Source organism: Patiria miniata, unplaced genomic scaffold (genome assembly GCF_015706575.1).
Source record: "Patiria miniata isolate m_02_andy unplaced genomic scaffold, ASM1570657v1 HiC_scaffold_5, whole genome shotgun sequence".
In the NCBI taxonomy this organism is placed as follows: Eukaryota; Metazoa; Echinodermata; class Asteroidea; order Valvatida; family Asterinidae; genus Patiria; species Patiria miniata.
The window spans coordinates 4,065,197-4,091,891 of NW_024037072.1; the positions used below are offsets into that span (position 1 = coordinate 4,065,197).

The following is a 26,695-nucleotide window of genomic DNA, read 5'->3' on the forward strand; positions in this document are numbered from 1 at the left end:
ACAGCCAGTGCACTTTGGGGTAGTAGGGAGTAATGCATTTAATAAAAAAGCCACATTACCTGTGGACACGGAGGCTGAGCTGGGCACGCTGGTGGTTCTATCTAACGCTTCCCCGGCCACAGCCCTGACTGACACGGTGTAGACCGATCCAGGCAGAAGCTTTCGCAGGGTAAATCTGGGCGTCTGGCCGGCCCCAACGGTGACCGGGTTAGTGGAGCTACCGTCCTGCGGCAGGTAGTCCAGGAGGTAGAAATCCACCACACCGCTGGACGGCTGCCAGCCGACGGTGAGAGTAGTCGAGGTGGTTGCTAACCTGAACGGGATGCCCGGCTGGGCGGCACCTGAGGGTGGGGCATTGTGGGAATGTGTTTATGCGGTGTATGCATTGCTCATCGAGGGCACTACAGGGAGCCCCAAAACAAGAAAAAGTTGTGCAAGCAGATATCCTTTAATTTCTCAAAACCTACTTAACATGAGGTTTCTATATGTATGTAAGGCGGTGTGAACACACAGTGGTCTCCCCTACTGGAGCTGTCGCAAGAAGTGACAAAGCACCATGTAACCTTCATGCAGAGAGTTTGTTTCATTTTTATATTATAAAATTGTTGTGAAAACTGAAACGTGGAAAAATCCGAGAAAATTTAAAGTTTTCTTGTAAATAAAACAAACTGAGTTTCGAGCCGACTTACGGGTGCGTTGGTTTACAGACAGAGTCAGCGTGGGAGTGACCACTACCTCGATGGTGTACAACTCTCCGGGGGTCAAGCCCGGGAGGTTTCTGGTTGCAAACACTCTGTTGGCGTCGACGCTCTGTACTTGTAGGGCACCCCGGCCGGAGCTGGTCGGATAGACGTAGACCTGGTAGATGGAGCCGGCGGCCAGGTTCTCACGCCAGACGACGGTGATCTCGCTGGTGGTGTAGCTGCTGACAAAGATCTCGTCCAAGTTGATGTCAGCTACATGGAGGAGAAATTAAATATCATTTTGCTACAGAAATGTAAGGTAAATACTGGTAAATATTTTATGACTGCCGAGGGTTGTAGTTTGCAGTCAAGACATCACAAGTGAATCACAGTCAAGTCATTCACTTCGTAGGTCATCACAAGTCAATCAGAGGTCATCAAAAGTCAATCGCAGGTCATCACAAGTCAATCTGAGGTCATCACAAGTCAATCAGAGGTCATAACAAGTTATTCGCAGGTCATCACAAGTCATTCGCAGGTCATCACAAGTCAATCTGAGGTCATTACAAGTCATGCGCAGGTCATCACCAGTCATTTGCAAGTCATCACAAGTCAATCAGAGGTCATCACAAGTCAATCACAAGTCAATCAGAGGTCATCACAAGTCATGCCCAGGTCGTCACAAGTCAATCAGAGGTCATAACAAGTAAATCACAAGTCAATCAGAGGTCATCACAAGTCATTCGCAGGTCATAACATGTCATTCGCAGGTCATCACTAGTCAATCACATGTCATTACATGGCATCACAAATCACTCGCAGGTCATCACAAGTCATTTGCAGGTCATCATGTCAATCAGAGGTCATCAAAAGTCATTTGCAGGTCATCACAGGTCATCACGGTCAATTATGGGTAGTCAGAAGTCAATCACAAGTAAATTGCAACTCAATCACCGGTCATCGCAAGTCGTCACCGCTTACTGCTTGTGCACAAGTCGATCACAGGTCATCACAAAAAAAATCACATACCAGTTCTAAGTCATATACTAATCAAATGAACTATCATTTTGTCATTGATTATATGTGATTTTACTTGTGATTGATGGGCGAATGAAGTGTGATTCAATTTGTGATGGACCAGACTGACACATCTCTGTATTTTCGAGTAAATGTATTTTCAGAACAGAAACCTTTTAAAAAAAAAGCCACATCCCTTTTCCAGACCCCCAAATGTATTTTTGATGAAGATGTTTTTGCCCTTTTTAGGGAACGTCTTTAATTATAAACCTTGAAACATGAAGCTTGCCTTGTTTTTCTTTTTATTCTCCACTTGCCTTTAAAATCTCATGACACTCCCATTTGTTTTTCCTTTCGAAAACGGCCTGTTTAAGGATGACTTTGTACCTGTTTGGATGATCTTTTCAGAGGCCGTGTCCCCATACTGAGGTGGGAAGGAACTGACTCCGCTGTTGACAGAGTCTAGCCTGGACCTGACCAGGACCCGGTACTCTGCCAGGGGCATCAGCTGCGAGAAGTCGATGGAGGTGGTGTTGGGACTGACTTCCTGCCGAAACGTCGGGTTGCCTGGACCGAAGATATCGACAGTGTATCCGTCGAGGGGGGTGTCAGCCGGCTGCCATTGGACGGTGAATGAGGTCGGGGTGACGTCACTGGCAGTGATGACACCGGGCGAGTCGGGATCTGGAACGTTGCCAAAAAAACAAATATGGTGATGTATTAGGACAAATAATATCGTTTCGGTTTGCGGTAACACCATGTGGTAATAACTACTGCTTAGAAGATATTAGTTCTGAAAAGAACTTGTCCTGCTTGTTATCAACTTTGCTAAGTAGTTTTTTTTTGTTCTGTTAAGAACAGTCCTGCTGTAAGTTCTAAACGAACTTGTCTTTGGTCTCAACGTTTCAACTAGCCTGCTCTAGTCATCGTCAGGAGACTGAAGATAGTTGGAGATGCTACTCCTTAAGTAGGATTCGTTAGGATTGGGAGTGCTTGCTGGGCATGCCCTGCTCGCTCGGGTGTGTCAGTTGGTTGTGAGCCATGGGCATTGTGTTGAGGGATGCCCGCTGAGCGTCCTGCTCGCTCGACTGTGTCAGTTGGCTGTTGTCATCTAAAGTTTTTCCAAAGACCAAAATTTCAATTTTCGACTCGTAAGCCGAAACGAACCACACTTATCATGACATTCAAGAACAAGACAAGCAATTAAAATAAATTGTAATTAAAATAACAGTAATAATAATGGAAAGTCAAAACATTTGCCTCATCGCTCCGGACATAAAAATCAGTGAATAATGACACAATTGTGGTCACAGTAAAACACAACAGATTAATTCTGGCAAACAATAATATACCGAAGGGCCAAGCCACCAATCAATTTGTCCATGGTAAACTAAACTCTTACTTGTGCGGATATGTCTGGTGAACGATGCGAATGGAGTAATTGCGTTTATAGTAATTTGATATATCTCAGACGGCTGGAGCTCTGTAAACTCAAACTGGGTTGGTTCCTCACTGCCGCGTCCAAATACCTAGCAAATACAGGGACAGGAAAGAAAGTTTGGAGTCAGTGTGGATTCTGTCGCCTTGTGACCCTGTGGTGGCCGTAAAAAAGGGGGGAAATTGTGCAACAAACACAGCAAATTACTGCTAACTCTCCCCCCCCCCCCACCCCTTGGCAGCTAAACCCCACCTTGATCAAAACCTGAATTCACCCCTTTGACCCATAAACATTTTAAAAAGAGAGAGAATGACACACACGTGAACGCCATTTAACAACTGTTGACTGCTGTGATGTGGGATATGACGTTTTCGCCTCGGGTGCTATGCACCATGAGGGTGTTCAAAACATCATATCCCACATCAAAGCAGTCAACAATAGTTTGGTTATACCTCTGTCTTGGATTCTTTGGATTTTGATGTAAGAATCACGAAAATCAACAGCAGTAAACACAACAATCATGACAAATGAACGTCAACTCACATGCATGTCGCGTGCTCAAAACAGCTGCTAGTTCACTGCTCCCACACGTGAAAACATGGTGAAAATAGCTCGGGTACCAATGATACAAGCGTTTCACACCATACGTACCCTACCGTACATGATATCCCACAAAGAGTGTGCCATGACTTTTTATAAACTTAACACGTGATCGTTTTGGCCCAATGAAAACACAGTATTCAAGACAGAGGTATAACAATGCTACTTTGTGCTATGACCCTGCACAACAGGTGTTTACACGTTTAAATGAAAATACGTTACATGTACTTTGTGCCAGTTGGGATCAAACCAGTGTGCGTGCAAAGTGTGGCCTATGCACTACATAGTGTTTTAGGAGGCAAAGATCCATCAACCGTTCCTGAACAAAGTCCATAATGTTTAACAGTTCAAAAATGGGATATCCATGCATGCAACTGGGAAATTAGAAAGAAAAAACTCCAAACCGCACAAAACTTTGTGCAGTATGTTTTAATTTGTAATGGCATTCATGAGAAGTGAAAAACGAGGAAATATGAAGATCAGAAATGTAACAAAAGCAGAAACTCTAACTAAACTTCAGTTTTAAAGAGGCAAGAGCTATCATTTTAGAAACATTCTCTGAACAGGAACAAAAACACTGTGATTTGTGATTTTTGAGTCAAGAATTTTAAATACTATAAATTAAATAAAATTCTGCCTAATTAAGCTCATCAGCTAATCGATTCACTGCCCGATGATTATATGTCAAATACGACAAATATTCACTTAAGGTTGAACTACAGACAAAAAATTGACTTTAGAGCGCTAATTGAACCTCTGACCTCCGCGCCGCCATATTTAACCTGCAACCTCTGGTAGGCATTGTGGAGGTCGCAGGTGCGAATCCCCCTCAAGTCAATTTTTGTTTCTTAAACTTCACACTGATATAAAGTGCACCTACTCCATGTTCCCTTTAAATTGGTAGATTTGACACGTCGCAAATGTCTCTTTTTAAAAGGATTTCAAAGGAATGAGGGCATCAAGGAAAATGTACCCTGACTCTTACCTCAGTGTCAAAGCCTGTGATTGAGCCTGTGTATTCCGATGCGCCGACAGGGGCCCAGACTACACTCACAGATGTTGAGGTTAATCTACGCACCAAAAGTTGACCAGACGGTACAGTTGCTGAAATGACAAAAGCAATTGTTTAATTTTCATTCACAAATAGACAGTTTGCCCATTCCTATTGGTTGAGAGCCCATCACGTGGCCGGTTTTAAATAAGGGGTTAAATGTGGGCTTGGGAGGTGTTAAATACAATGTTTAAGACTGGCTGGATTCTGTGATTGAATTGTGACAGGATGACTTGTGATTGAATTGTGACAGGATGACTTGTGATTGAATTGTGACAGAACGACTTGCAATTGAATTGTGACAGGATGACTTGTGATTGAATTGTGACAGGATGACTTGTGATTGAATTGTGACAGAACGACTTGCAATTGAATTGTGACAGGATGACTTGTGATTGAATTGTGACAGGATGACTTGTGATTGAATTGTGACAGGACGACTTGCAATTGAATTGTGACAGGATGTCTTGTGATTGAATTGTGACTGGATGACTAGTGATTGAATTGTGACAGAACGACTTGCAATTGAATTGTGACAGGATGAGTTGTGATTGAATTGTGACAGGATGACTTGTGATTGAATTGTGACAGGGTGACTTGTGATTGAATTGTGACAGGATGACTTGTGATTGAATTGTGACAGGATGACTTGTGATTGAATTGTGACAGAATGACTTGCAATTGAATTGTGACAGGATGACTTGCAATTGAATTGCGACAGGATGACTTGTGATTGAATTGCGACAGGATGACTTGTGATTGAATTGTGACAGAATGACTTGCAATTGAATTGTGACAGAATGACTTGCAATTGAATTGCGACAGGATGACTTGTGATTGAATTGTGACAGGATGACTTGCAATTGAATTGTGACAGAACGACTTGCAATTGAATTGTGACAGGATGACTTGTGATTGAATTGTGACAGGATGACTTGTGATTGAATTGTGACAGAACGACTTGCAATTGAATTGTGACAGGATGACTTGTGATTGAATTGTGACAGGATGACTTGTGATTGAATTGTGACAGGATGACTTGTGATTGAATTGTGACAGGATGACTTGTGATTGAATTGTGACAGGATGACTTGTGATTGAATTGTGACTGATTTATGACGTCTAGTGATGGCTTGGTTTGCGATTTATACTGCCACTTCTCCTTACATGTTGACTGGGTGTAAGAAGCCGGTTCGCTGATGCGCTCTGAGTTGCCGACCCCACTCACTGTGACGACCTCAATGGTGTAGGCCGTGTTGGAAAACAACTGGGTCAGGTCAAAGTTCGTCTGGCTGATGATATCGGATGTGACCTTCAAGGTGCCCTCGGCAAAGTAGGAGACCTGATGAATGATAAAAAAAAAAAAAAAAAAAAATTTTAAAAACGATTCTATTTTGACAAGTTTGTGTCAATTCATTATTAAGCCTCTTCCTATAAAGATAGAGTATATCATTTGCAGCTTTCCAAAAAGTAACTGATAAATTATTGTTGAAAAGCATACTTGGTTTAGAGATAGTTATGGCACTCTAACTCCCTGTGAAATTATGCTGTCATTTTGAATAAAAAAAATAAAAGGAAGTCATTTCCAAAGATGTGTCTAAAGACGCATATACGGAATTTTCCATTTGTAGTTCGTTTTTAATTCGGGGAAGCGGTGAATGGGTGCGCGCTGGCGTAGACACGCCGCACATGCCGCGCTGGCTATTTTTTGTCGGTTCAGTGTGCGGCATCGCGCAGCTGCAATTGGCTGAGAGAGAACGTGTCCCGGACACCGATTTCGGGCTCAATTCAAAACATGACTCGGCAACTTTTGAATTGAAATCAAGATCCTAGAATATTTTTTCTCGGAATATACAGCATTCACTGAGCGAAAACTTCATCAGGCTAGTTGTAAAGCACCCTTCTTTAGATTTTGAGCCCTTGTGTTGCTTCAAACGAAAACAAAATTGCACAAATGATAAACTCCAACCTGTAAATCGATAAAAATCCACTCTAAGGTTTTGATGGATTTTGCTGGACTGAGGAGGGTAACGCACAGCCAATATTATTGAGCATGATACCTAATGCCTCTTGTGTATAAATATAACACAATTTGCATTTCCTACACATTACAAAACGCATACAAAGTGAGACTTCCTAAGGGAAACACTAAAAAAAAACTGACCCTGATTTATTTCTTGTTGCTATGGAGGGTTACCATGACAACCAACATTGAGGGCTTACCCTATATCCAGTGACATCACCATTAGGTCGGGTCCAGCGTACGGAGAGAGAGACAGGCATGGCAGAACCCAAGGGAGTGTTTGGATTCACCGGTGGATTTGGGACTGAAAAAGGCAAAAATGTAACAAATTAACAGCAGAGATGAAGCTGGCATATGAGAGAACAAAATCGAACAATAGATGGAACAAAAATGTGTGTCCAAAATGTGAGCCACGCTGCAGTTACACATGTACATGTACTCACATAATGTACAATAATGCCCAATTTTTAGACACCGCCTCTTGTAAATTTTACGACGAGAAAAATGTTCAGTGTTTTCGTAAAAATGAAAGAGCTTGAATTACGGTTAGAGTAACAACCTCATCAACAAAGAAGTTCACTTCTTACTTGAGAAAGTCGGCGAAAAAGTTTGAAAGACAAGGGCACCATTCATGACACCGTACCATTCAATCAGGTCCATGATTCATAAACTAACTCTACTAATGCATGTGGGAAAAATCTGGCATCATCGTCTTTTTCTTCCAACAACTGCTAGTGAAATGTATCACTTAGGCCTATGCTCTCTTCACCATCTTCAAGGTAATTATTGTGATCTTTAAAGCATTGCATTTTGTACAACTAAATCTTAAACCTCTGAAAATCGTACAAAATGTTGGATTTGATCCATTGCATCGTTCATGTGGCTACCCGTAACCGGCCGGCTATGTGCTATCAGGCGGCGCGGTGTATGGTGGTACCGTTGCATATCATTGTGTGCTGTGCACGCACACACCACACACTGTATTACCGCGGGACGCAGTGATTTTTCCCTGCCACAGGTCAATGTTTAACCTTTTATCCAGCCGGAAAAGGGTTCTGATCAGTGTTTGCCTAGGTGTTTCTAACGTAGAAACACACCATTTACGACTAAAGAGAATAAAACTACGTCTATAAATTGCTTTGTTTCGTCTGAATTAGGGTCAGGGAACCAGGCAACAAGTACCAGAAAACTTTAAACAGGTCAGTGTAGCAATATTTGCTATAAAATACTAACCCCGAAATCCATCCACTTCTGAAAATTACAGCAAAAGCAAATGTTGTATATCACCTTTAAACACTTAAACAGACTGGTAACCAAACAGCTTCTGTAGGATCATGCAAAATAACTACAGGACTATAGACTAAGACTTCTATAAAATCAAATCAATTAATTCTGTGACTTACAGGTTCGATCTGTGACTTCCCCAGACACGTCAGGCACCCCGACTGCCACTACACGGATGGTGTACTCTCTCCCCGGTGTCAGACCAGAGAAGACAGCCAATCTGTTTTCCAAGTTGATGGAAGGAATTCCTTCGTTAGGTGTGATGCTGACAGTGTGTTGTTGGAAGCCGCCGAGGCCGGACGCGTCGCCCCAGAAGACCGTGATGGTGGTGGTGGTTGTATCTTGGACGGCGAGCTGTGCAGCAGCTAGTTGACCTGTTGATAAATTCACATTAATTTATTAGTCTGTGTGCCGGGCCAAAACTGCCCTGCTTGTTTTTTTTTCTTCGTAACGTCTAAACTCCATGTACACTCTATGGTTTAGGGATTCCTCAGCAGTTAAACACAATGTGATACAATGTAGTAACCGCTAGGCCATGGAGTGTCATGGCCTAGCGGTTAAGAACACCGGACTCAAGCTCTGGTGTTTCAGAGGCCACAGTGGCGTGGGTTCGAGACCGCCGGGTGGGCACTTGTGCCCTTGAGCAAGGCACTTAACCATTATTGCTTCGTCCTTCGGATGGGACGTAAAGCCGTAGGACCTGTGTGTTGTGTAATCCAATGCACACTTAATGTTAAGAGAAGGGGTTTGCCCCGGTGTTTCTGGCCTCCTGTATAAACTCCCACACGGAGTATTTAGGAGATGAACCAACCAAGAACCAAATACAGAGCTATCTCCTAAGGCGGTAAAACGCAAGACACTTTTTTAAAAGAAACGCCGACAGTTATTTTTGAGATCATCTGTCGGGCAGAGTTGTCATCAAGTTATCACAAGTCAATCTCAAATGAAGTGACGAGCTATGCAAGGCCCTGCCTGTGTTATCGTTTGTCCCCCCCCCCCCCCCCCCCTTTACTTCTGACCTGACTTGTGATTTGACTTGTAAGTTGACATTTTGATTGGCTCGATTACAAGTCTGCAGCAGCATTATTATTGTTTTTTCCTGCCCGATACCTGTTTCTGCGGTAGCAGTTGTCGGACTGCTGTACGTCTCCTCGCCCTCGGGTCCACTCACGGTCACCACAGTGAAGTTGTAAGTGGTCTGCGGTTCGAGTCTCTTCACGGTAAACTGACGGGGCTGGTCCTTCTCTACAAACCCTGATATGACTTCAGGGCCTCCTGCAGCAGTGTACGATATCCTGGTGTGTGTGTGTAAAGGGGGAGGCGGAGATAATGAGCAATGAGTGAACAAACAGTGTGATCTGAACCCAGAACCAATAGATTGCAATTCCATAGTTCCGAGGTATCAAAAAACTCTTCAAGTTTAATATGATCTTTTTTCTTTCTGCATTGGTGAATCTCTTCTTTTCCTTTTATTTTTAGTCCTCAACACCTCGTTTCGTAGTCGTTTACTTAAAGTGAGGCCAAGTCCCAATCTTTTGTCTAGAACTATATATGGGAACAAGCTGACAAGCTGGTGTAGGATGAGCAATGAGTGAACAAATGGTGTGGATCTGAACCCAGAACCAGTCAACTGCAATTCCAAAGGTCCGAGGTAAAAAAAAAAATCTTCAAGTTTAATATAATTTATAGAACTATATATGGGAACAAGCCGACAAGCTGGTGTAGTAAGTTTGCAAACCCGTTTTTGGACACGGCTTTCATTTTCAGCCTTGTGAGGGACGACTTCCGTTCCAAAAAAAAATAAAATTTGTATAAAACTGACTCCATGGGCCTAGCTTGTTCATCCTCTGCATGAATGCTGTTAACTCGAACATGAATTTGAAAACATTTCAAATCTGCAACTTTTGCAGTCAGGATTTCGCGGTTGTTTGTGTGTGATTTTGCTTGGTCACAAAACAGGCATTGAATATTGAATTATAAGATGGGATGAATCTTGAATTGAATTTTGAAAACAGTTTTGCCCGACTTTTATTCGGAATAGTGCGGCAACTCCAAAAATTCTGTCACAAGTAAAATCGCACTTCATTTACCTCAAACACACGGCTATGAGTGTCTTGTATCAACCTTGATAAGTTGTGCAATGGCAAGCTCCACAACGATTACGATTTGCTGGTACAATAGTTCATTTGGAGTCGCTTCGGTAATACGCCACCTAAAATGATTGTGCAAGTTACGCCATTATTTGTGGCGCAAGTCGTGGACTTAATACGCACTATGAAACTTTTGTGAAATGTGTCATAATTGAAACGTTGCGCACTGTGAAATGTTTCGCAACTTACCCAATAAATTTATGGCGCAAAGGGAGTCATGCCATTGCGTAAAGTTTCATGAAATCGGCTGCTGCACCTAACATTCACATTCAGGTATGAACTGGCCTTACGGTGGATTTATCGGAATCTGTCAACAAGTGACGAATCACTGCATACTCCAGCCCTACATTCACATTGATGCTTGGTATTTTTACTACGAAGGGAACACTTGTGCATGGAACAATTTCATTTTTACATAGTCAAGTTGCACACTTAAAGATATAGTCCATCATTTGTAATTTGTGCATTTTGTTCGTTTGAAGCAACAAAAGTGCTCAAAATCTAAAGTAGGGTAATAACAACTAACCTGATGAAGTTTCAGCTCAGCTTCAGCTGTATATTCCGAGAAAAACAGCATTCTAGGATCTCAATTTCAAATCAAAAGTTGCTGAATCATGTTTTGAATTGGGCCTGAATTCAACGTCTGAAACACGTTCTCACTGAGTCAGTTGCAGCTACGCGATGTCGAGCACCGATCCGACAAATTATAGCAACCACGTGTGCGTTGTGCCAACGCTTGCGCGCGCTTCGCCGAAATAAAAAACAAACTACTAACGGAAATTTCAAACGGTGCTTCTTAAGACGCACCGTTGGAAAGGCCTTCTTTCGTTGATTTCTTCAAAATGACAGCTTGCCAGAAAGAATAATTTCACAGGGAGTTTAGTCCCCTTACTATCTTTCAACCAAGTATGTTTTTTAACAATAATTACGCCAATTAGTTTTTGGATAGCTGCAAATGATGGACTCTGGCTTTAAATGTGTAAATTAGGGCTTTACCTGTATCTGTCAAAGATAGGATCGTTCTGGAAACCATCCCAAACAATGTCTGCTGTCAGAGCTGTTGTACTGTCCACTGAGACCGAGGGGACTGCTTCGGGTACTGTGTGACAATAGTACAATAGAACAGTTATAAACGTGTGCCGTAAAACTGGAAAGGGCCAAGTCGAATGATGATGGTCCGAGCCAGAGTTGACAAACTTCAAATGTTGCTGTTCGTCCATTTTACATTATAAACCAATTCAGGCCATCTCTATGGGGAATGCAACGCGCAGTGATTAAACGGCGGTTTTAAAACCATTGTTCGTCCATTTTACATTATAAACCAATTCAGGCCATCTCTATGGGGAATGCAACGCGCAGTGATTAAACGGCGGTTTTAAAACCATCCACCTGACAGGCTCTCGACCAAAGTACCAAAGTGCGACGTCATTTTGAACGGGAAGTGTAGTGTAAACGAATGGAGTACGCACGTGTGTTGGTTGACAGGCTGAATGTCTTTTACACACATAATTGTGCGCATGATGTATTCACTTCGGTACTCTATACAGGGTGAGTAAAAAAACACGAAACCCAAATGTTGGGACCATTGCTTTAGTGAAGTTCTGCAGGTAGCACTTTTAAAAATCTAGGATATGAAAGCTCAATGCATCAGCTTTCTGTTAGTACAAGAATCATTAAAATCACTCATGTACTTTTCAAGTTACGGAATTTTAAACACAACCACCGTTTTAGAGTTCTGTCCACGGATCACAAAACAGGTGTGCGTTCTTTCAGCAAAATGAAAACAATTCTCACACATACCTATGTGATTTGCTTTCGTCTTGCTGAAAGAACACTTTCATTTTGTGATCCGTGGACAGAACTTTAAAACCGTTGTTGTGTTTAAAATATCGTAACTTGAAAACTACATGAGTGATTTGAATGATTCTTGTACTAAAAGAAAGCTCACGAATACAGCTTTTATATGTTAGATTTTGAAAGTGCTACATGCAGAACTTCACTAAAACAGTGGTTCCGACATTTGGGTTTCATTTTCTTTTACTCACCCTGTAGAATGGTAAAATGAATATTCATAAGTTAAGTCCTATCTTACGTGTTCTCTGGGCAATGCTAGTCTGCTGACTCTGGCTGCCACCCTCCAAGAAGTAGATGAGTAGTATGGTGTATTTCCGCCCAGGAGTCAGGTTAGTGAAGGTGTAGAAGGGGTCGTCATTGTTGACGTTCCTGTCGAATACCGGCTCAGTGTCAATACGAAGGAGGTAGGGCAGCACCACGCCGGACAAGAGCCCCCAGGTGACTCGGATCTCATTCGTGTTTACTTCCTTGACGACCAGGACACCAGGGGAGGTGGCTGGATGTAAATTTAAAAAAATAAAAAAATTGTTTGTTTTTTAAATGACAAATATTCAAGGGTGCCTAGAAATATTAATTTTGATAATGGTAAAATAGTGTGAAGTGTTCTTAAGAAAGCTGATGGAACTGGGCAGGCGATGAATATATAACAGTTACAGATTTTTAAAAAAGTGATATCTTCTCTTTTCTATTTCTTGTTTTTTATTTTATCGCAATTGGAGAGTTTAATAAGTTTACAACTAAAGTTTCTAATTGAGGGGGTCGTTTTTGGTGATGCCATTAATGTGATCATATATGTAATACCAAGAAAAAGGGCCGTTTTTCAGATAAAAGATTTTGTCTTTTTGTTTGTCACATTGTGAAGATACTAGAGATGGGAAATTTGAGGACAATATAACCCCTCAACAAGCTTTTTTTTTAACCTCATTTTTACCTTTGGATATGTTCTATGCCTATTTCTGTTGGATTTGGCAAGCTGATTTCGGCCATTAAACATGTGGCCTTGGGATTTTAAAAGCATTACCGAGACTGTATAGGTCTCTCTCAAATGACGTCATTTCCTACACACCAGCCACGTGCATCGGCATTTTGAGCGTCAACTTGCATAATGCGCATATTTCAAGCACATTTCGACTAACAAGAGCATGTGTTTGGAACATTTTCAACACTGCGCAATGCATGCTTGATCGCGTAAAATACGCATCTGCAGTTCTCTTACAGAGACGCCGTCATTGAGAGACCTATTCTAACTCTGAAGGGAGAAAATCTGAGATTTTGTGTTACACGAGTCAATGAGAACTCATTCTTTAAAATGTAAGGTTCAATTTATTTCAGATGACATTGATCTAGATGACAATCAACCCACTTGTTCGTGCACACAAGTCCTCCGGTGCACTGGACAAACGGTATAAATTGGTCGACACCGTGGTCACGGTAAACTTGTAGAGAGTGTCGGGCGTCAGACCCTCTACGGTTGCCGTGGTGACCCCCTTTGCAACCTGGAACGTTGCTGGCTGTTGTCCGTCGGCAGGATAATAGTCGACCTCGTAGTACTCAAAATTTTGGTTCACGGGAGGGTTCCAACCAAACGTTACCGCGCTTACATCTCTGGATAAGGTTTGGAGATTCCGCACTGGCTCAGAACCTGAAACACAAGACATTTATCAACGATAATGTGCTGCTCCTACTGACAGTTTCCCAGCTAACCAAATTCCCCGACTTTTTTTCCCCCGACGTTTCCCTTTCCAAAAATAACCTTAGACCTTTCACTTTTAACGAGTTTGCTGGGAAGTCGAGAGGTCGTTAGAGGTGCATGTAGCTCAGACTCTTGTTATTGTATTTCACTAATTGATTATTCAGCAATTTCAATTTTACAAATCTACATTTCTAACTGAGACCAGCAATGCGCCAACATGCAACTCCAGCCCCCTTCACCAGAGATAAAACTCAGACTAAAACTAGAACGACTGAATATTTTTCAGTAACAATATCATTCACATTAAAAACAATTTCACCTGAGCAAAAAAAATTAAAAATCCAAAAACTTAATAAACAGTGACAAGATTATTAAATGAGATTATTTTTCGGTTATGATACCATCCCCGCCCCCCCTACAAAAACAAAAATTTCAATCTTATTCAAAAACAATATTTTTTTTAAAGATTAGTAATTTCCCACAAACTTGAAGTCCTTAGAAATTTGTTTAGGCCAGCCAGCACAAAATCGGTTGAAAGTCACACTGTTTTGTACAGACACAAATTGTCAATAATTATTCAGATTTAGGCATTAGAAGTTTGAATATATTTAAATAATTTAATATATTTCACTTCCAAGTCAGTAAATCTGTAAATTTCCTGAGGAACTCATTTGGGAAACCTTGAACAACAAATTTCTTGTTTCTATTTTGAAGTTTTTGAGACCTAACAAATTGGGATTGAAAGCAGCTTTCAGATTTTGTCTGATTCCCATATTTTACACACCGTTGGAAAGATGATATCAAAGGCATTTCCAATCAGTCAAGAATTTCCAAAATTTTCCCAAAAAAATTGATCCAAGTGAACCATGAACCATGGCGTAGGTCATCCAACGTACTTGTTTTGTATCGCCCATCAAAGTCTCCACCTGGCACTTGGTTGAAGGAAACTCGGATGTAGTAAGCCTGGCCGGGACTGAGCGGAACGTCCTGTTGTTGGACCTCGACTGAGTCGAAAGTGTTATAGAAGACCGGCGTGTTCTGATCGTCCATGATGATCTGGTCGTAGTTGGAACGTGGCGGTTGCTCCCATATGTAGGTCAGATACACCTTGAATTCAATGTTTTCAAAGTTAGCGGGGAGCCAGGCAAATCCGAGGGTTGTTGGTGTGTGCTTGTAACGGTAGAGGGTCAGACCCTGCATGGAACCTGCAAACAAACATAAGAACAAAGAAAGTGACTGTTTTGGGAAACAATTTTAATAGAATCAATTTTTTTAAGGCAACCTCCAAAAATGAACAAACAGTATTTTTTTTTTTATAGTTGAACAAAGAAATTGACTGGCACAGGGTTTGAACCTGCGAACTCCAGCAGGTTCAAACCCTGCTCCATTCATTTTTTTTTGGGGGGGGGGGTTTAACTTCGAAATATATTATGATGCAAGTCAGTTTCCCTTTTGGTTGACTTATTATCAAACTCCAAAGGTTTTTTAAAAGGACGGTACTGATCGTAAGACTTTTGACAAAGAACTACCTGAGTGAGAATTGAAAAAAAAATTCTGACCAAAAAAAACCTTATCATTTTACTCAAGTTCCTTTATGCTTCCCCATAAAATTTTCTGTTATATGGGGCGTGATAGATGTATTTTGAGTTTACACTAATGACAATTCTTCCACTCTTGTAGTCATTGGTTCTGATTTTGGATGCTGGGACTGGTACTGCCTTATGGAACTAGCATTCACCAGGAGAAATTCCTGGACAAAATATGACAAATTTACCGAAATAGACCTGATTTGTATATCAAGGCCTAGCTGCGTGAGGTCGCTGTTCTCGCTTCGTGTACATGTGAGTGTATAGCGTGAACGCGTCGTAAGTTCCTTGTCAACAGTTTAAAAAATTTTAAGCCATAAAAATGAATTAAATGAGACTATAATACCGAGACAATGTGTGTGAAGTTATAAATGGAATACGCATGGATTAGATATTAATTAGCCTGGAGTACTGCAGCTGAAATGTTGAAGTAGGTAACAGTCCACAGCGAGCTTGTTCTCCTTTCAAACTGCATCATACGTCCGCCATTTTGTTTTGTTTTACAAACTTTTCAAGAGGAGAACCGACAACTCTTTGCTGAAAATCAGATGACCATTTACTGTATGTTGAATAAATACACATAACAGTCGCCGTATTTTGCTATAAAACACCTATGCGTCACACTGACGACCCGTTTTGTGAAATGAACTGCAGGACGTGTCGCAGCTGCGATGCATCGTAAGGAAACAGCGCGTCACAGCGTTGCGATGCATCATAAGTTACGATGAGTTTCATGAAATCGGGTGTAGAGCTCACAATTAATTGGTCCATGCAAAGGGCTTGTACGTGCCATGTGCCAAACTGGCATGCATGAGAACTTTAATAAACGTCATCTCTAAAGACAGAATCTCATTTCTACGCATGTGCCAATGTTGTCCAATCAAAAGCTATACATGCAAGATAGCTACCAGTCCCATATTTCACAGGAGCGGAAACCAGTCCATTGCGATATTATTTCTCATACCACCTTGCCTTTGCCAAGCGAGGGCGGTCTAACTCACCGGTGTTTTCAGTTGCACTCGTGGGTAGACTCGTCTGCTTGGGGAAAGTACCGCTTGCATCAATCACCGCTTTGACGGAGATGTCAACATCGATCATTGCCGGTAGATCGTTCAACCAGAGTTTGTTGGCGGGTCCGGGTGGGAGTTTCCCAGCAAAGATGCTCACGCCATCTGTGTTCACATACCACACCTATGACAAAACACACACAAAAAGTTGCATCAGTTATTCCTAATAAACATTCTGATAGGTTAAGAGCCCGTCATGTGGGTGGTAAGCCAAGTTCAAAACCGCCCACGAGACGCTGCACTCTGTTCCACTTGCACAGCGTGGTGCTTGAGACCACTGATATGATCTCCCTATAATGAGACATTGATCAAACCACATGCGCAACACACCATGGAAGTGGACTGAACATGAAATTATCAGAATTTTTTGTCCGTTTTATTTTTTAACTGGTTAAACTTTGATTTACCCCAAAAGACATTGAGATGGGGACTTTTTTTACTGAGGTAGTGAAATAGTCTGTAATTAATAGGAACTGACCAAATAATTATCACGACTGCCACGATCATCGTGTGAGACTTGTCACAGAATCAGCATCATCAACTAAGAGATCCTAAGACATGCAGCAAAATGTTTCTTTAAAATTCCCAAAGCCGTTCAAAACCTTTGGACAAAAGTCCCATTCCAAATTTTTTTTTCAAGAAAAAAAAATGCCGTAGTTTCTTTCAGTCTCAAATTATGGCAATTCTCAACTTTACAATAACTACGTGTAATCTCAACAAAGGAGACAGACCCAGTACAAGCTTCGACTTATTTTCATCTCCCATACTACTTCTTCTAAGTTTTATTGTATTTTGCACTGGCTTTCTAATAATAATAATAACAGGCATTTATATATCGCTTTTAAACGTCAAAGCGCTTTACATTCATTATCCCCCTGTTCAATGGGCAAACACTCCTGAAACCTTCACAACTCCCTGGGGAGCAAACACAGGCGTTAGACAGCCATTTCGGCACTCTTGGCTGTAATCAACCTCTCACAGTAACCAACACTGCCCTCACAGGTACCCATCTACTACTGGGTGGAGAGAAGCAATGCGCGACAAAGCGCCTTGCTCAAGGGCACAGGCACCGTAACGTATTTATATATAACAAGCACCATATAATAGTATGAAAAAAAATTGAAACTTGAAATGTGGAATGAGGGGTAAAAACAACAATTACCTCGAAGTAATCAAATTCTCCATCTGGGTTGCTCCACTCCACAAGAATCTTGAAAGGGTCACCATCATCTCCGAAAGAAATCGCAGGAACAGGAGCAGGATCTGTGAATTTGGAAATGGGGAAATTTTTCTATGTGTTTTTATTCATAAGATGGAATTTGTGTTGAGGCGTTGTAAATTCAATATATTTGGTTTTTCCCCTTCACCGACGTGTGTGGATTAGTCAATTTGGATGCCATGTTTTTGTAAAACAACAACGGGCACGGGCATCTAATAAAACCTAGACATGACAGTGGCTCTCAAACTTGTTAGCAAAACACTCATTATGGGAGCGACGTGAACGCGCAAGAAGGCGTTCGCATTACGCGCTTTATTTAAATGTGATGATCATTCGAAGCCACAGGACATTCATGGATCACGTAAAATTTTGTTACGAGTTGTTACCGGCCATGGGACACAGCCTATTTTAGCTAACACAATTCACAACGTAAAAGAACAATAGGTGGCGTGTCTTGGGTTTATTAGATGTCTATGGCAACCAGTTACCGAAGATCTGATATAGAAGCTGCACACTGAACAGTTTGAATTGAGGTCAAGACACAGTCTTGTTTTGCTTAACCCTAAAGGGGCCGGGGGGGGGGGGGGCGGAATCCGCCCCCCCGCCTCCTCAACATTTTCCGCGATAGCTTCTAAAAAAAAAAAATTCGCGACCCGAGCTGTTATGACTTTTTAGCCTCGAGCTTTGCGCATCTTTTGATACCAAAAACATATCGGACCACGGGTTGGCACGTAGCGAAAAATTTTCCGGCGCTACGAGCCGTGAAAACTGAATTTTCGCATATACGTCGTGTACACCGAGCAGAATTGCCATTCATACATATGAATAATTAATTAGCCATAATTCCAAAACCCTTTGACCTATAGTCATGAAATTTCTTGGGCATGTTTAAGAAGAGTTGCTCTATGCATGTGCTGAGTTTCAAAATTTTTCGTCACTCGATGGCCGAGATCTTAGGGGGGGAATCCGCCCCCCCCCCCCCGGCTGAGAGATGGTAAAAATAACCCGGCCCCTTTAGGGTTAATAAATTGCCAAACCTGCTCGCATATCACAGACCCTTGCTGTGCAAGGGGGTATTCCATAGACTAGGGCATGCCAGGCAATGTACTCAAAGTAAGTAGAGTCTCTGAGTGCGTTCGATTACTTCCCCCGCACTTACTCGTGCAAGCGCGACAGCGTTCGATTTACCTCTCACGTTACTTTTCACGCTTACTCGAGCCTGGCCCAAGTAACCGACTCGCCGAGCCGGTTAGCTGGGTAAGTATCCCATAAGGCCATGCAATAAACATGGCTGCCAACGTGACGTCCGGCGGGCGCCTCAGGCCGTGTGCTTCCAGAGCTACAGCTACGTCTATTATCAGCCCGTCCCCGCGTATTTTCAATGGGCGCGGACCTAGACCTAGCTCTAGACAGTTGATTGGGATGCAGCCTCAGTGTCATGTCAAAGTTCAACTTTCCAGCTCTTTCATGAAACCGTTCGTTTCTTTAGCTCCACTGCGCATGTCTGTCATCACGCAAGGAGCAGGCGCGTAAGCTGATGGAAGTAATCGAACGCACTCAACATGTGAATTATATTCAACCATAACGGAATGTTGTCACAGTAAATTTAGTACAAAACAATTGACATTCACCTGTTCGGATCTGAGTGCTAAATGGCACAAGACTATCTCCCGCACCGGTCAGTGGAGTGATGGTGATTTGGTACACCGTGGCCGGTTCCAGATTTTCCAGCGTGAATTCCTGATTGGGCGTTTCTTCGACGAGTTGCTCGGCACCCGCGGAGACTAGAGTCTTGACGATGCGGTACCTGGCCGCGCCGTTATTGCGCAACCAGATGAAGGTCGCGTTGCGGTAGGATAGCGTGCGAATCAGGATGGTGTTGGGAGGGATGGCAGCTGTACAACAAATATACAAAACAAAATCAATAATAATAATAATGTTGGGTATTTATAAAGCGCACGTATGTGCTCACGGCGCTACATCATTATTACCCCTGCTCACTGGGCCCATGAAACATTCCAAATACCATCTCAGCTCCCTGGGGAGTATACAGCTCGGTGCTGCCTGTTAGGCACAAGGAAGCTAATTCAATCACAATAACCATCTCTGCCCTCACACGTACCTATTTACTACTGGGTGGAGAGAAGCAATGAGTGACAAAGTGTCTTGCCCAAGGGCACACACACTATGACCCCGGGCTGGACTCGAACCCACACCCTGCAGCTTTACCCACAGACCACGAATCCAGTGCCCTAACCACGAGGCCACAGCACTCCACAATTAGGCATTAGGCCAAGGGGAAAAAAATAAAGCACTCTTCTCACCCCTGCCTGTTTCCTATTTTCCTATCCGCTTCCTCTTTTGTTTTTTTATAAATCATACATTTGCAATATATTTTGTCTTTTATGTGTTTCCAGCAAACGTGTTCTCTCCTGAAGACAGTCAGAGCATACTGACCGGAACGTCGAGTTCATACCTCTGGTTCTTTTCAGAACCATTCTCTTAGTTGAGAAATTATTCGCAAATGGTGTTTCTGCAAACCTTTCATTATTTAGCAAACTTTAAATTATGTTTGTACATTGAAAGTTTAGAATTTTGAAAAAAGGGTGACAGCTCCTTTGGACACAAAAGTATCTCGGGAGAGTAACAAAAAGGGGTCCCGCCTCCTATGTTTTCCAATAGCCCAGAAAAGAAACATCTTTTCATCAAATTGGCCTTACTGTGTCTTTTATCTCAGCAATTACAGATAATCCTTATTCATAAAAATGAGGTTTCTCCAAATTGTGATTGTGGAGGTGGGAGTTAGAATATTTTGGTAGTGTTTTTTTTCTTCGTCCTATTTTTTTTAGACATATTAGAGGGAAATATTATCACACTCTCCTTGACTTTCAAGATAAAACACCATTGACGGCTCCTTTGAGAAGTGTATTATTTTAATGCTGATAACAGGGGTTAACAAAGCCCCACAAGATGCCAAAATTTGGTAAAAAAAACAACTAAACAGGAACTGACTTGGAAGAAATACGTGCACCAATAACCAATTGTCCCCATTATGAAACATTCTCAACTGTAATTCCATCTTCAGGATACCTACCTGTAGTTCCCGTTACAGACGCAGGTTCGCTGTACTCCAGATTGCTACCTGACCCAGCGGACGCAAACACACGGATGTCGTAGGTGGTGATTGGGTCCAGACCGGTGATGAGGAACGACCGGGCGTCGGGGTTGACCCTGCCGGCTTGCTCCTCGACTCTGGAGCCTTGTCGCTCGTAGGTGATGACGAAGGAGGAAGTAGAATCGGCTTCTTGCCACGTGATGGGGAGAGCCACTGGACTGACGTCTGAGAAGGGACTGATAGCGAGACTAAGTGGAGGGTTGGGCTCTGAAGGAGGAATGATTAAGTTTCAAGTTAGTTTGGTTTTATCCACTCAACTTCACAGTAAATTTTCAAAATAATTAAAGACATTTGGGATGTTGTAAGAGAGGGCTTGAAGCGACGGCCCTAAGTGGGTACCAACAGTAGAGTGGACACATTTGTCAATTAAAGTTTCAAAGTAACCCAAGGGAGTAACTAAATCAGAAGAATATGTAAAGGAGGTTGAGAACAATTTGAAATTTTGAAATTGTTTAAACTATTAATACAAGGCATTTCTGACTATTGGTGTTTACCAAAAGGTTTCGTTTAGAATAATTACAAACACAACTGACACAGAAGGACTAACACAGACGTGGACACCGGACATCAATAACAAACTGCAGCTTTGCTTAGACTAATCTGCCCCCCAAAAACAGCTGACTTTAGCAAAATATCATTTGATAACGAAGTAATAGGGCGCCTGAAGACAGCAAGTATAGACCTCAAGAAAAACAGACAGAAATATTTTGAAACACAACGATCACCTTAAGTATTGGCCAAGGAGAGGATGCTTTAAAACGTTAAAATATTGGAAGATAAGAAAAGGCTGTAATATTTGAAGGAAGGTTGTTACAGATTTTTGGTCTCTGGAACAAAACGTTGAGCAAAAGAAGTCGGAAGCTAGGGAATCTGAATTTTATTTGTAACATTGTAACTCGATGTTCTTCAATGCGATTGGTTTGTCACTTCCCGAGAAGTAACAAAAAACCCATGCCTCATCATTTTTCTTCCACGGACTTAGCACAATGAAGGAATCACTGATTACTGCCTAACAATGATTAGAAACGGAAGGCACGCGCAATGCGCATAAATAATGCAACTCTGGCATTGCGAAGGCATGACGAGACGAATGAAGTTTACAAATGGAAGAATTTCTTTATCATTTTATTGGGTTATATTTCTCAAGATTTGAGTGTTAATCGACTAAATTGTGGAAAAAAAAGATTGCCGGTTGTAAAGCTGGGGGTAAAATTGCATTGCATTCCACCTACATGGCAAGTTTGGACGAATTCACAACACTAAGTTTTGAGATATGTTGCCGCAATTTTTTTCTCCACAGGGGCTTTGACAATAATAATCACTGAGGCAGACTCACTGGTTCTCTGCTCAGCAGTGTACACGACATCAGTGTCTCCGTCCACGGTAACCTCGATCTCGTACAGCTGGCCGGGCCGCAGGTTGGAGAACGTCGCATGGCGTGCGGTGGCATCCACCGTCTTGGACTCGCCACTGGTAGACGGACTGATGGCGACAGCATAACCCTGGAAGTTGGTTACCAGTGACGAGCCGTCGCCCCAGTAGATCTGGATCTCAGCGTTGGAGTAGCTTCGGACTACAATCTCCTGCGAGCCAGCTTGCACTGTGTGTCAATTTAAATATGGGACATTCTGTAAATTTTAGTGTTAATGTCAAAATTACCACCTGGCAATTTGGCCTATTTATATTATCTCAAATATCACATTTAGGATAAACAAAGCAAGAACACTGACAAAATGAGAGACTGTTAGTCAGTTGGTAGAGCATGGAAATGGCGGTCTGGATGTCAGACGTGCAGATAGTGCTCCAGTAGAAAAAAAGTTAAACTATTTGACAAAAAGACAAGTGGACAAATGCGCCTGATCATTTGTGAATAAAAAAGAACAAGGAAGTTGGCAATAGGAATGGATGTAGGACAGGATAGCTCAGTCGGTAGAACACAGGTGCAGTATTCCGAAGGTGGCAGGTTCAAATCCCGCGCAGGTTGCAGGTTGAAAAGGGCATCCTAATCACTTACATGTGGTGACTGAGACTTCGGCCGGCTCTGATTCCTGTCCACCGATGAACGAGCTGACTTTAATGGAGTACGCCTTGCCGGGCTGCAGAGCGTAGATCCTGTGCTGCGTAGGCTGTCCCGCCAGGATGGTCGACAGCGACTGCGGTATGCCGTCCGGCGGGGAGTAGGTGACTGTGAACCGATCGAAGTTCCCTTCTGGCTCCGCCCAGGAAATGTTCACGGCGGTCTGTGTTACCTCGTCGATCACGACGGCCGGTCTGCTGGGAGCTGCGAGAAGGATAACCATGGAAACAATGACATTATCGCACCCTAAAATATTCCTCAATCCTGCTATTGCTGACACAGTACAGGGATCAAATGCAACCTTCTTGGCATACTGGTTCTTGGTACTTTTATGGAGCATCGAACCCCATATAAATTTTTCTGGCTTGCCTCTAGGCCCTATACCTTCTTCCAACCTCGCACATCTTCCAAGAACTGGATTTTAAAGGACCTGGGAGTGTAAGACGCTAATGATTTGCCTTAGAGTTGGTGAACTTGGGAATGTTTTGTGTCATGCCTTGAGCCTTTGCACTGATATAACAGTGCAAATGAGATCTGGTTGATTTAATAATGTCATAGATCTCCACAAAAGATCTGGGTATTTACATCTAGCCATTGATAGCCAATGATATTTCTGGATGTTCAAGAAGTATACTCCTATCATTGTTGTTTAGCAGATGCTCAATTGAAGTCTGAAGTATGGCTAACCACGTTTCTTGACAAAACTGCTTGATACTTTTGAAGAATGAGAAATTATGATAAAAACTCAGTGGCATAAGGAACAAACAAAAAAGTCTCCGGTTTCTGGTATGGAGTGTGCCTCAAAAGTGGTGCTGCGACATGTTTGTTTTTTTTCTTCAAAATGTCAGCTGGGGATATTACAGATGACGCTTCGATGCCCTTAAACCTCTCAAAAATATCCTTCAGGGCTTTGAGCAGAGGGAGTGTTTCCAAACCCCCTGCCTCCACCCTTGTCGATGTTTCTTGTTACCATTCTCTCTGATCTAAGTACCTGTCACGAAGGAGAGGAAACGTTGCTGGCCGGGCAGATCTGTTGACTCTAATACCAGGTTATAGGCCGTTCCGGGTGTCAGTCCGTCGATTCTGCGTCGCCCGACCGCATCCCCGTCGATCGTGATGAGTCTCTCCGCGCTGTTCTGTGTCTGGGTGAGCCGGAGCTGGTACCTGTTGACCTGCGTGCTGGTCACTTTGCCAAATTCGACGTCGATGAAGGTGTCGGCCAGTTGGGTGTAGATAAACTGTAGCGGAGTCAGGGGTGCTGTAGCAACAATTTATACCATGCCAAAAATTAAAACAATTCAGTTGAGAAGGTGGGATATTAAACCTTATAGAGCTTATCTGAGTCCTTTGTGACAATTAAGGCTTGTCTTGTGTGAATGCGTGGGTAGGCATTACATTCACTGCGTGGACTTCCAAACAAAAGAGGTCCACATAAAACAGGTAGAGGCGACGTTGTGTGGACTTGGGCAAGTCCACACAGTGTTTCCCCATTTCTGGAAAACAGGTGTAGAGGCATTTTTGGGTTAGGTTTATCCATGACAAAATGAAGAGAAACATGAAAGGGGATCATAGAAACAAAAATGGGTTGAAAGAGTTTTCACAGTTTGAGAAAAATGATTTTTTTTTTCACTGGTTTTTCTTTACTACACGAAACCAAGGGAATGTCCACACTTGGTATGTAATGTAAACATGCGTGTGTGTGTGAGCGCAAATTTGTATCCTTTTGGAGACATTTCCACAAACAAAAGATTGTATAGGTCTCCACAGGGCAATTTCTATAGATGAATAGGTCTCCACAAGGTTTTCACGAAAAAGATATATGGATTTTACTCAAAAACTAGGAATTTCCAAGGTAGGTTGATCTGTCGCAAATGGAAGAGTTTTAGAAAAGGGATATTTAGTCCAAATTTCAGCCCAGGAAATTAATTCTGGTTAAAATCAGAGCATTTTGAAACTTCACTTTCAAACTCGAAAACTTTACTACACGAGAACAAAGAAATGTCTCCACAAAGATACAAATTTGAGAATGTGTGTGTTCACGAGTTGTTAACGAGTTGTTCAGGCTAAAGCCAGCGAGGTAAGGCCTCGTTATCTTTACTCAGTGACTCTGTCCGTCCGTCCGTCAGTCAGTCAAAACATTTTGGCCCGAAATGCGTAAAAGATAAATGTGTGCCAAAGAACTCCAGTGCTTGCACACCCAACCTTAGAATGTGCATACCACAACACACACTGCCCGCAACCCACATGTGCAACATGGGCTTAGGTTACGTGACCCATACTGAGTGACCTCTACAAGAAATCCAGTTATTGGACGAAAACTTTGACGAAAAGTTATCACTGGTTTTGTAACCATTCAAAACGAGCCTTATATGAATGGAAAGGAAATTTCATCCTCTTTACAAAACTGATACCACCACTGAGCTTCAACCTTGGGTTTTCGAGATATGTTGAGATAAACAACCAGTGGTCGCTCAAAAAAGGTCATTTTTTTGTTCCCCTGCATAGACAATTATCATGAAGCCCATGTCCTTAATCTGCAACCCCCAGATCTGTGCGATGTTCTGTTCAGAAAATACAGGGGTTTTAGTGACAAAAAAATGGGCTCTGTTTCGAGCTGTTTTCCTGGTTGAAGCTTGTGTGGATATTTTAGTCGAGCAGATGAGCGCTACTTTTCATTATGCAATCAGTCAGTCGGTCGGTCAGAGAGCAAAAGATTGTCCCTTTGGGTTCAGTAAAAAAAAAAGCCTTAAATTTGCATTAAATAATCATAATGAATTTACACAAATGTCTGTATAATTTTACACAAGCAGGGTCATCAGAAAAATCTCAGTGTTACAACAAAAAAGACCAAAACTAGACTTTAAAATCAAACTGTTTAGATACACCATTATTAAACTGATGAAGCTGACAAGTTATCTTTAGTATGAATAACCTATGCAAAAACCTATAAATATAGTTTAGTTTGGATTCAGTGTTGAAACTAGAAATTGATCCATTGAATCTGTCGACAGATATTTGTTCGATAAGAAGGGACGATTTTACCTGTTTTTTCCAGGAGCAAGACTTTCTCGCTTCTGGATTCGAAGTTGTTAGCGTCCCCAGACACGGTCTGCAGCGATACTTCATAGAATGTGTCGGGCTCGAGGTTGGTGATGAAATAATTCATGACGGTGGGTCCGCTGGGAACGGTCACCGGCGGTCGACTCACACGGTGACTTGCCGGGAACCAGTTGATCAGGTAGGACTGGAATGAGGAGGTGTCGGCAGGCAGAGTCCAGGCGATGACGATGGAGGTTGAGCTGACCGCCTGGGCGGTGATGAAAGCTGGACTCAGTGGAGCTAAAACATCAAAATCAGAGTCATTGATTTTTTTTTTTCTTCAAATGCAAAATTCAAAAACAAACAGGGAGGTTTTCAAGTTTCTAACCTTGATACGAAATACTTGTGTTCCTTTTTGTGGCCTATTATCAAAATGAGCATAAGCAGTCACAAAGTGTGATTTTTCAACCAAGTGGGAAAAAGCTGAACCTCTATCCTTGAGTACCCTTCTTCCTTCTCCAAGTTTGTTAGTTACGATCCGCAATATCTTAACTAAATTTTTTTTTTAAATTGACCTTAAGCTCATTTTGTGGTGACACGTAACTTAAATCTGTTTTGCACATTAAAGGATACAGTTAAAGGAAGAATGAAATACGTAATAAAATTGTGCAGTGTCTGTGGTTGGTGTGCAATACTGCTTTAAATCACTAGCCTCCAGATGTGATAGACTTCTTTACAT

General features: G+C 42.2%; 1 protein-coding gene across 1 annotated transcript in view; it reads right to left on the reverse strand.

Moving 5' to 3' along the window:
* LOC119740867 overlaps positions 1-26,695 on the reverse strand; it is a 191,326-nt gene that overhangs the window by 139,651 nt on the left and 24,980 nt on the right. Inside the window, exons 18-38 of the mRNA XM_038216324.1 lie at positions 25,960-26,256; positions 23,909-24,175; positions 22,855-23,121; positions 22,177-22,440; positions 20,760-21,047; positions 19,297-19,560; positions 17,609-17,709; positions 16,381-16,570; positions 14,690-14,998; positions 13,464-13,742; positions 12,339-12,596; positions 11,243-11,345; positions 9,207-9,391; positions 8,216-8,470; positions 7,013-7,116; positions 5,957-6,131; positions 4,724-4,842; positions 3,103-3,229; positions 2,088-2,384; positions 690-956; positions 60-341 (exon numbers count right to left, since the gene is read on the reverse strand). Coding sequence (XP_038072252.1) covers positions 60-341; positions 690-956; positions 2,088-2,384; positions 3,103-3,229; positions 4,724-4,842; positions 5,957-6,131; positions 7,013-7,116; positions 8,216-8,470; positions 9,207-9,391; positions 11,243-11,345; positions 12,339-12,596; positions 13,464-13,742; positions 14,690-14,998; positions 16,381-16,570; positions 17,609-17,709; positions 19,297-19,560; positions 20,760-21,047; positions 22,177-22,440; positions 22,855-23,121; positions 23,909-24,175; positions 25,960-26,256 — 4,698 coding nt within the window. The remainder of the gene's footprint in view (positions 1-59; positions 342-689; positions 957-2,087; positions 2,385-3,102; positions 3,230-4,723; positions 4,843-5,956; positions 6,132-7,012; positions 7,117-8,215; positions 8,471-9,206; positions 9,392-11,242; positions 11,346-12,338; positions 12,597-13,463; positions 13,743-14,689; positions 14,999-16,380; positions 16,571-17,608; positions 17,710-19,296; positions 19,561-20,759; positions 21,048-22,176; positions 22,441-22,854; positions 23,122-23,908; positions 24,176-25,959; positions 26,257-26,695) is intronic.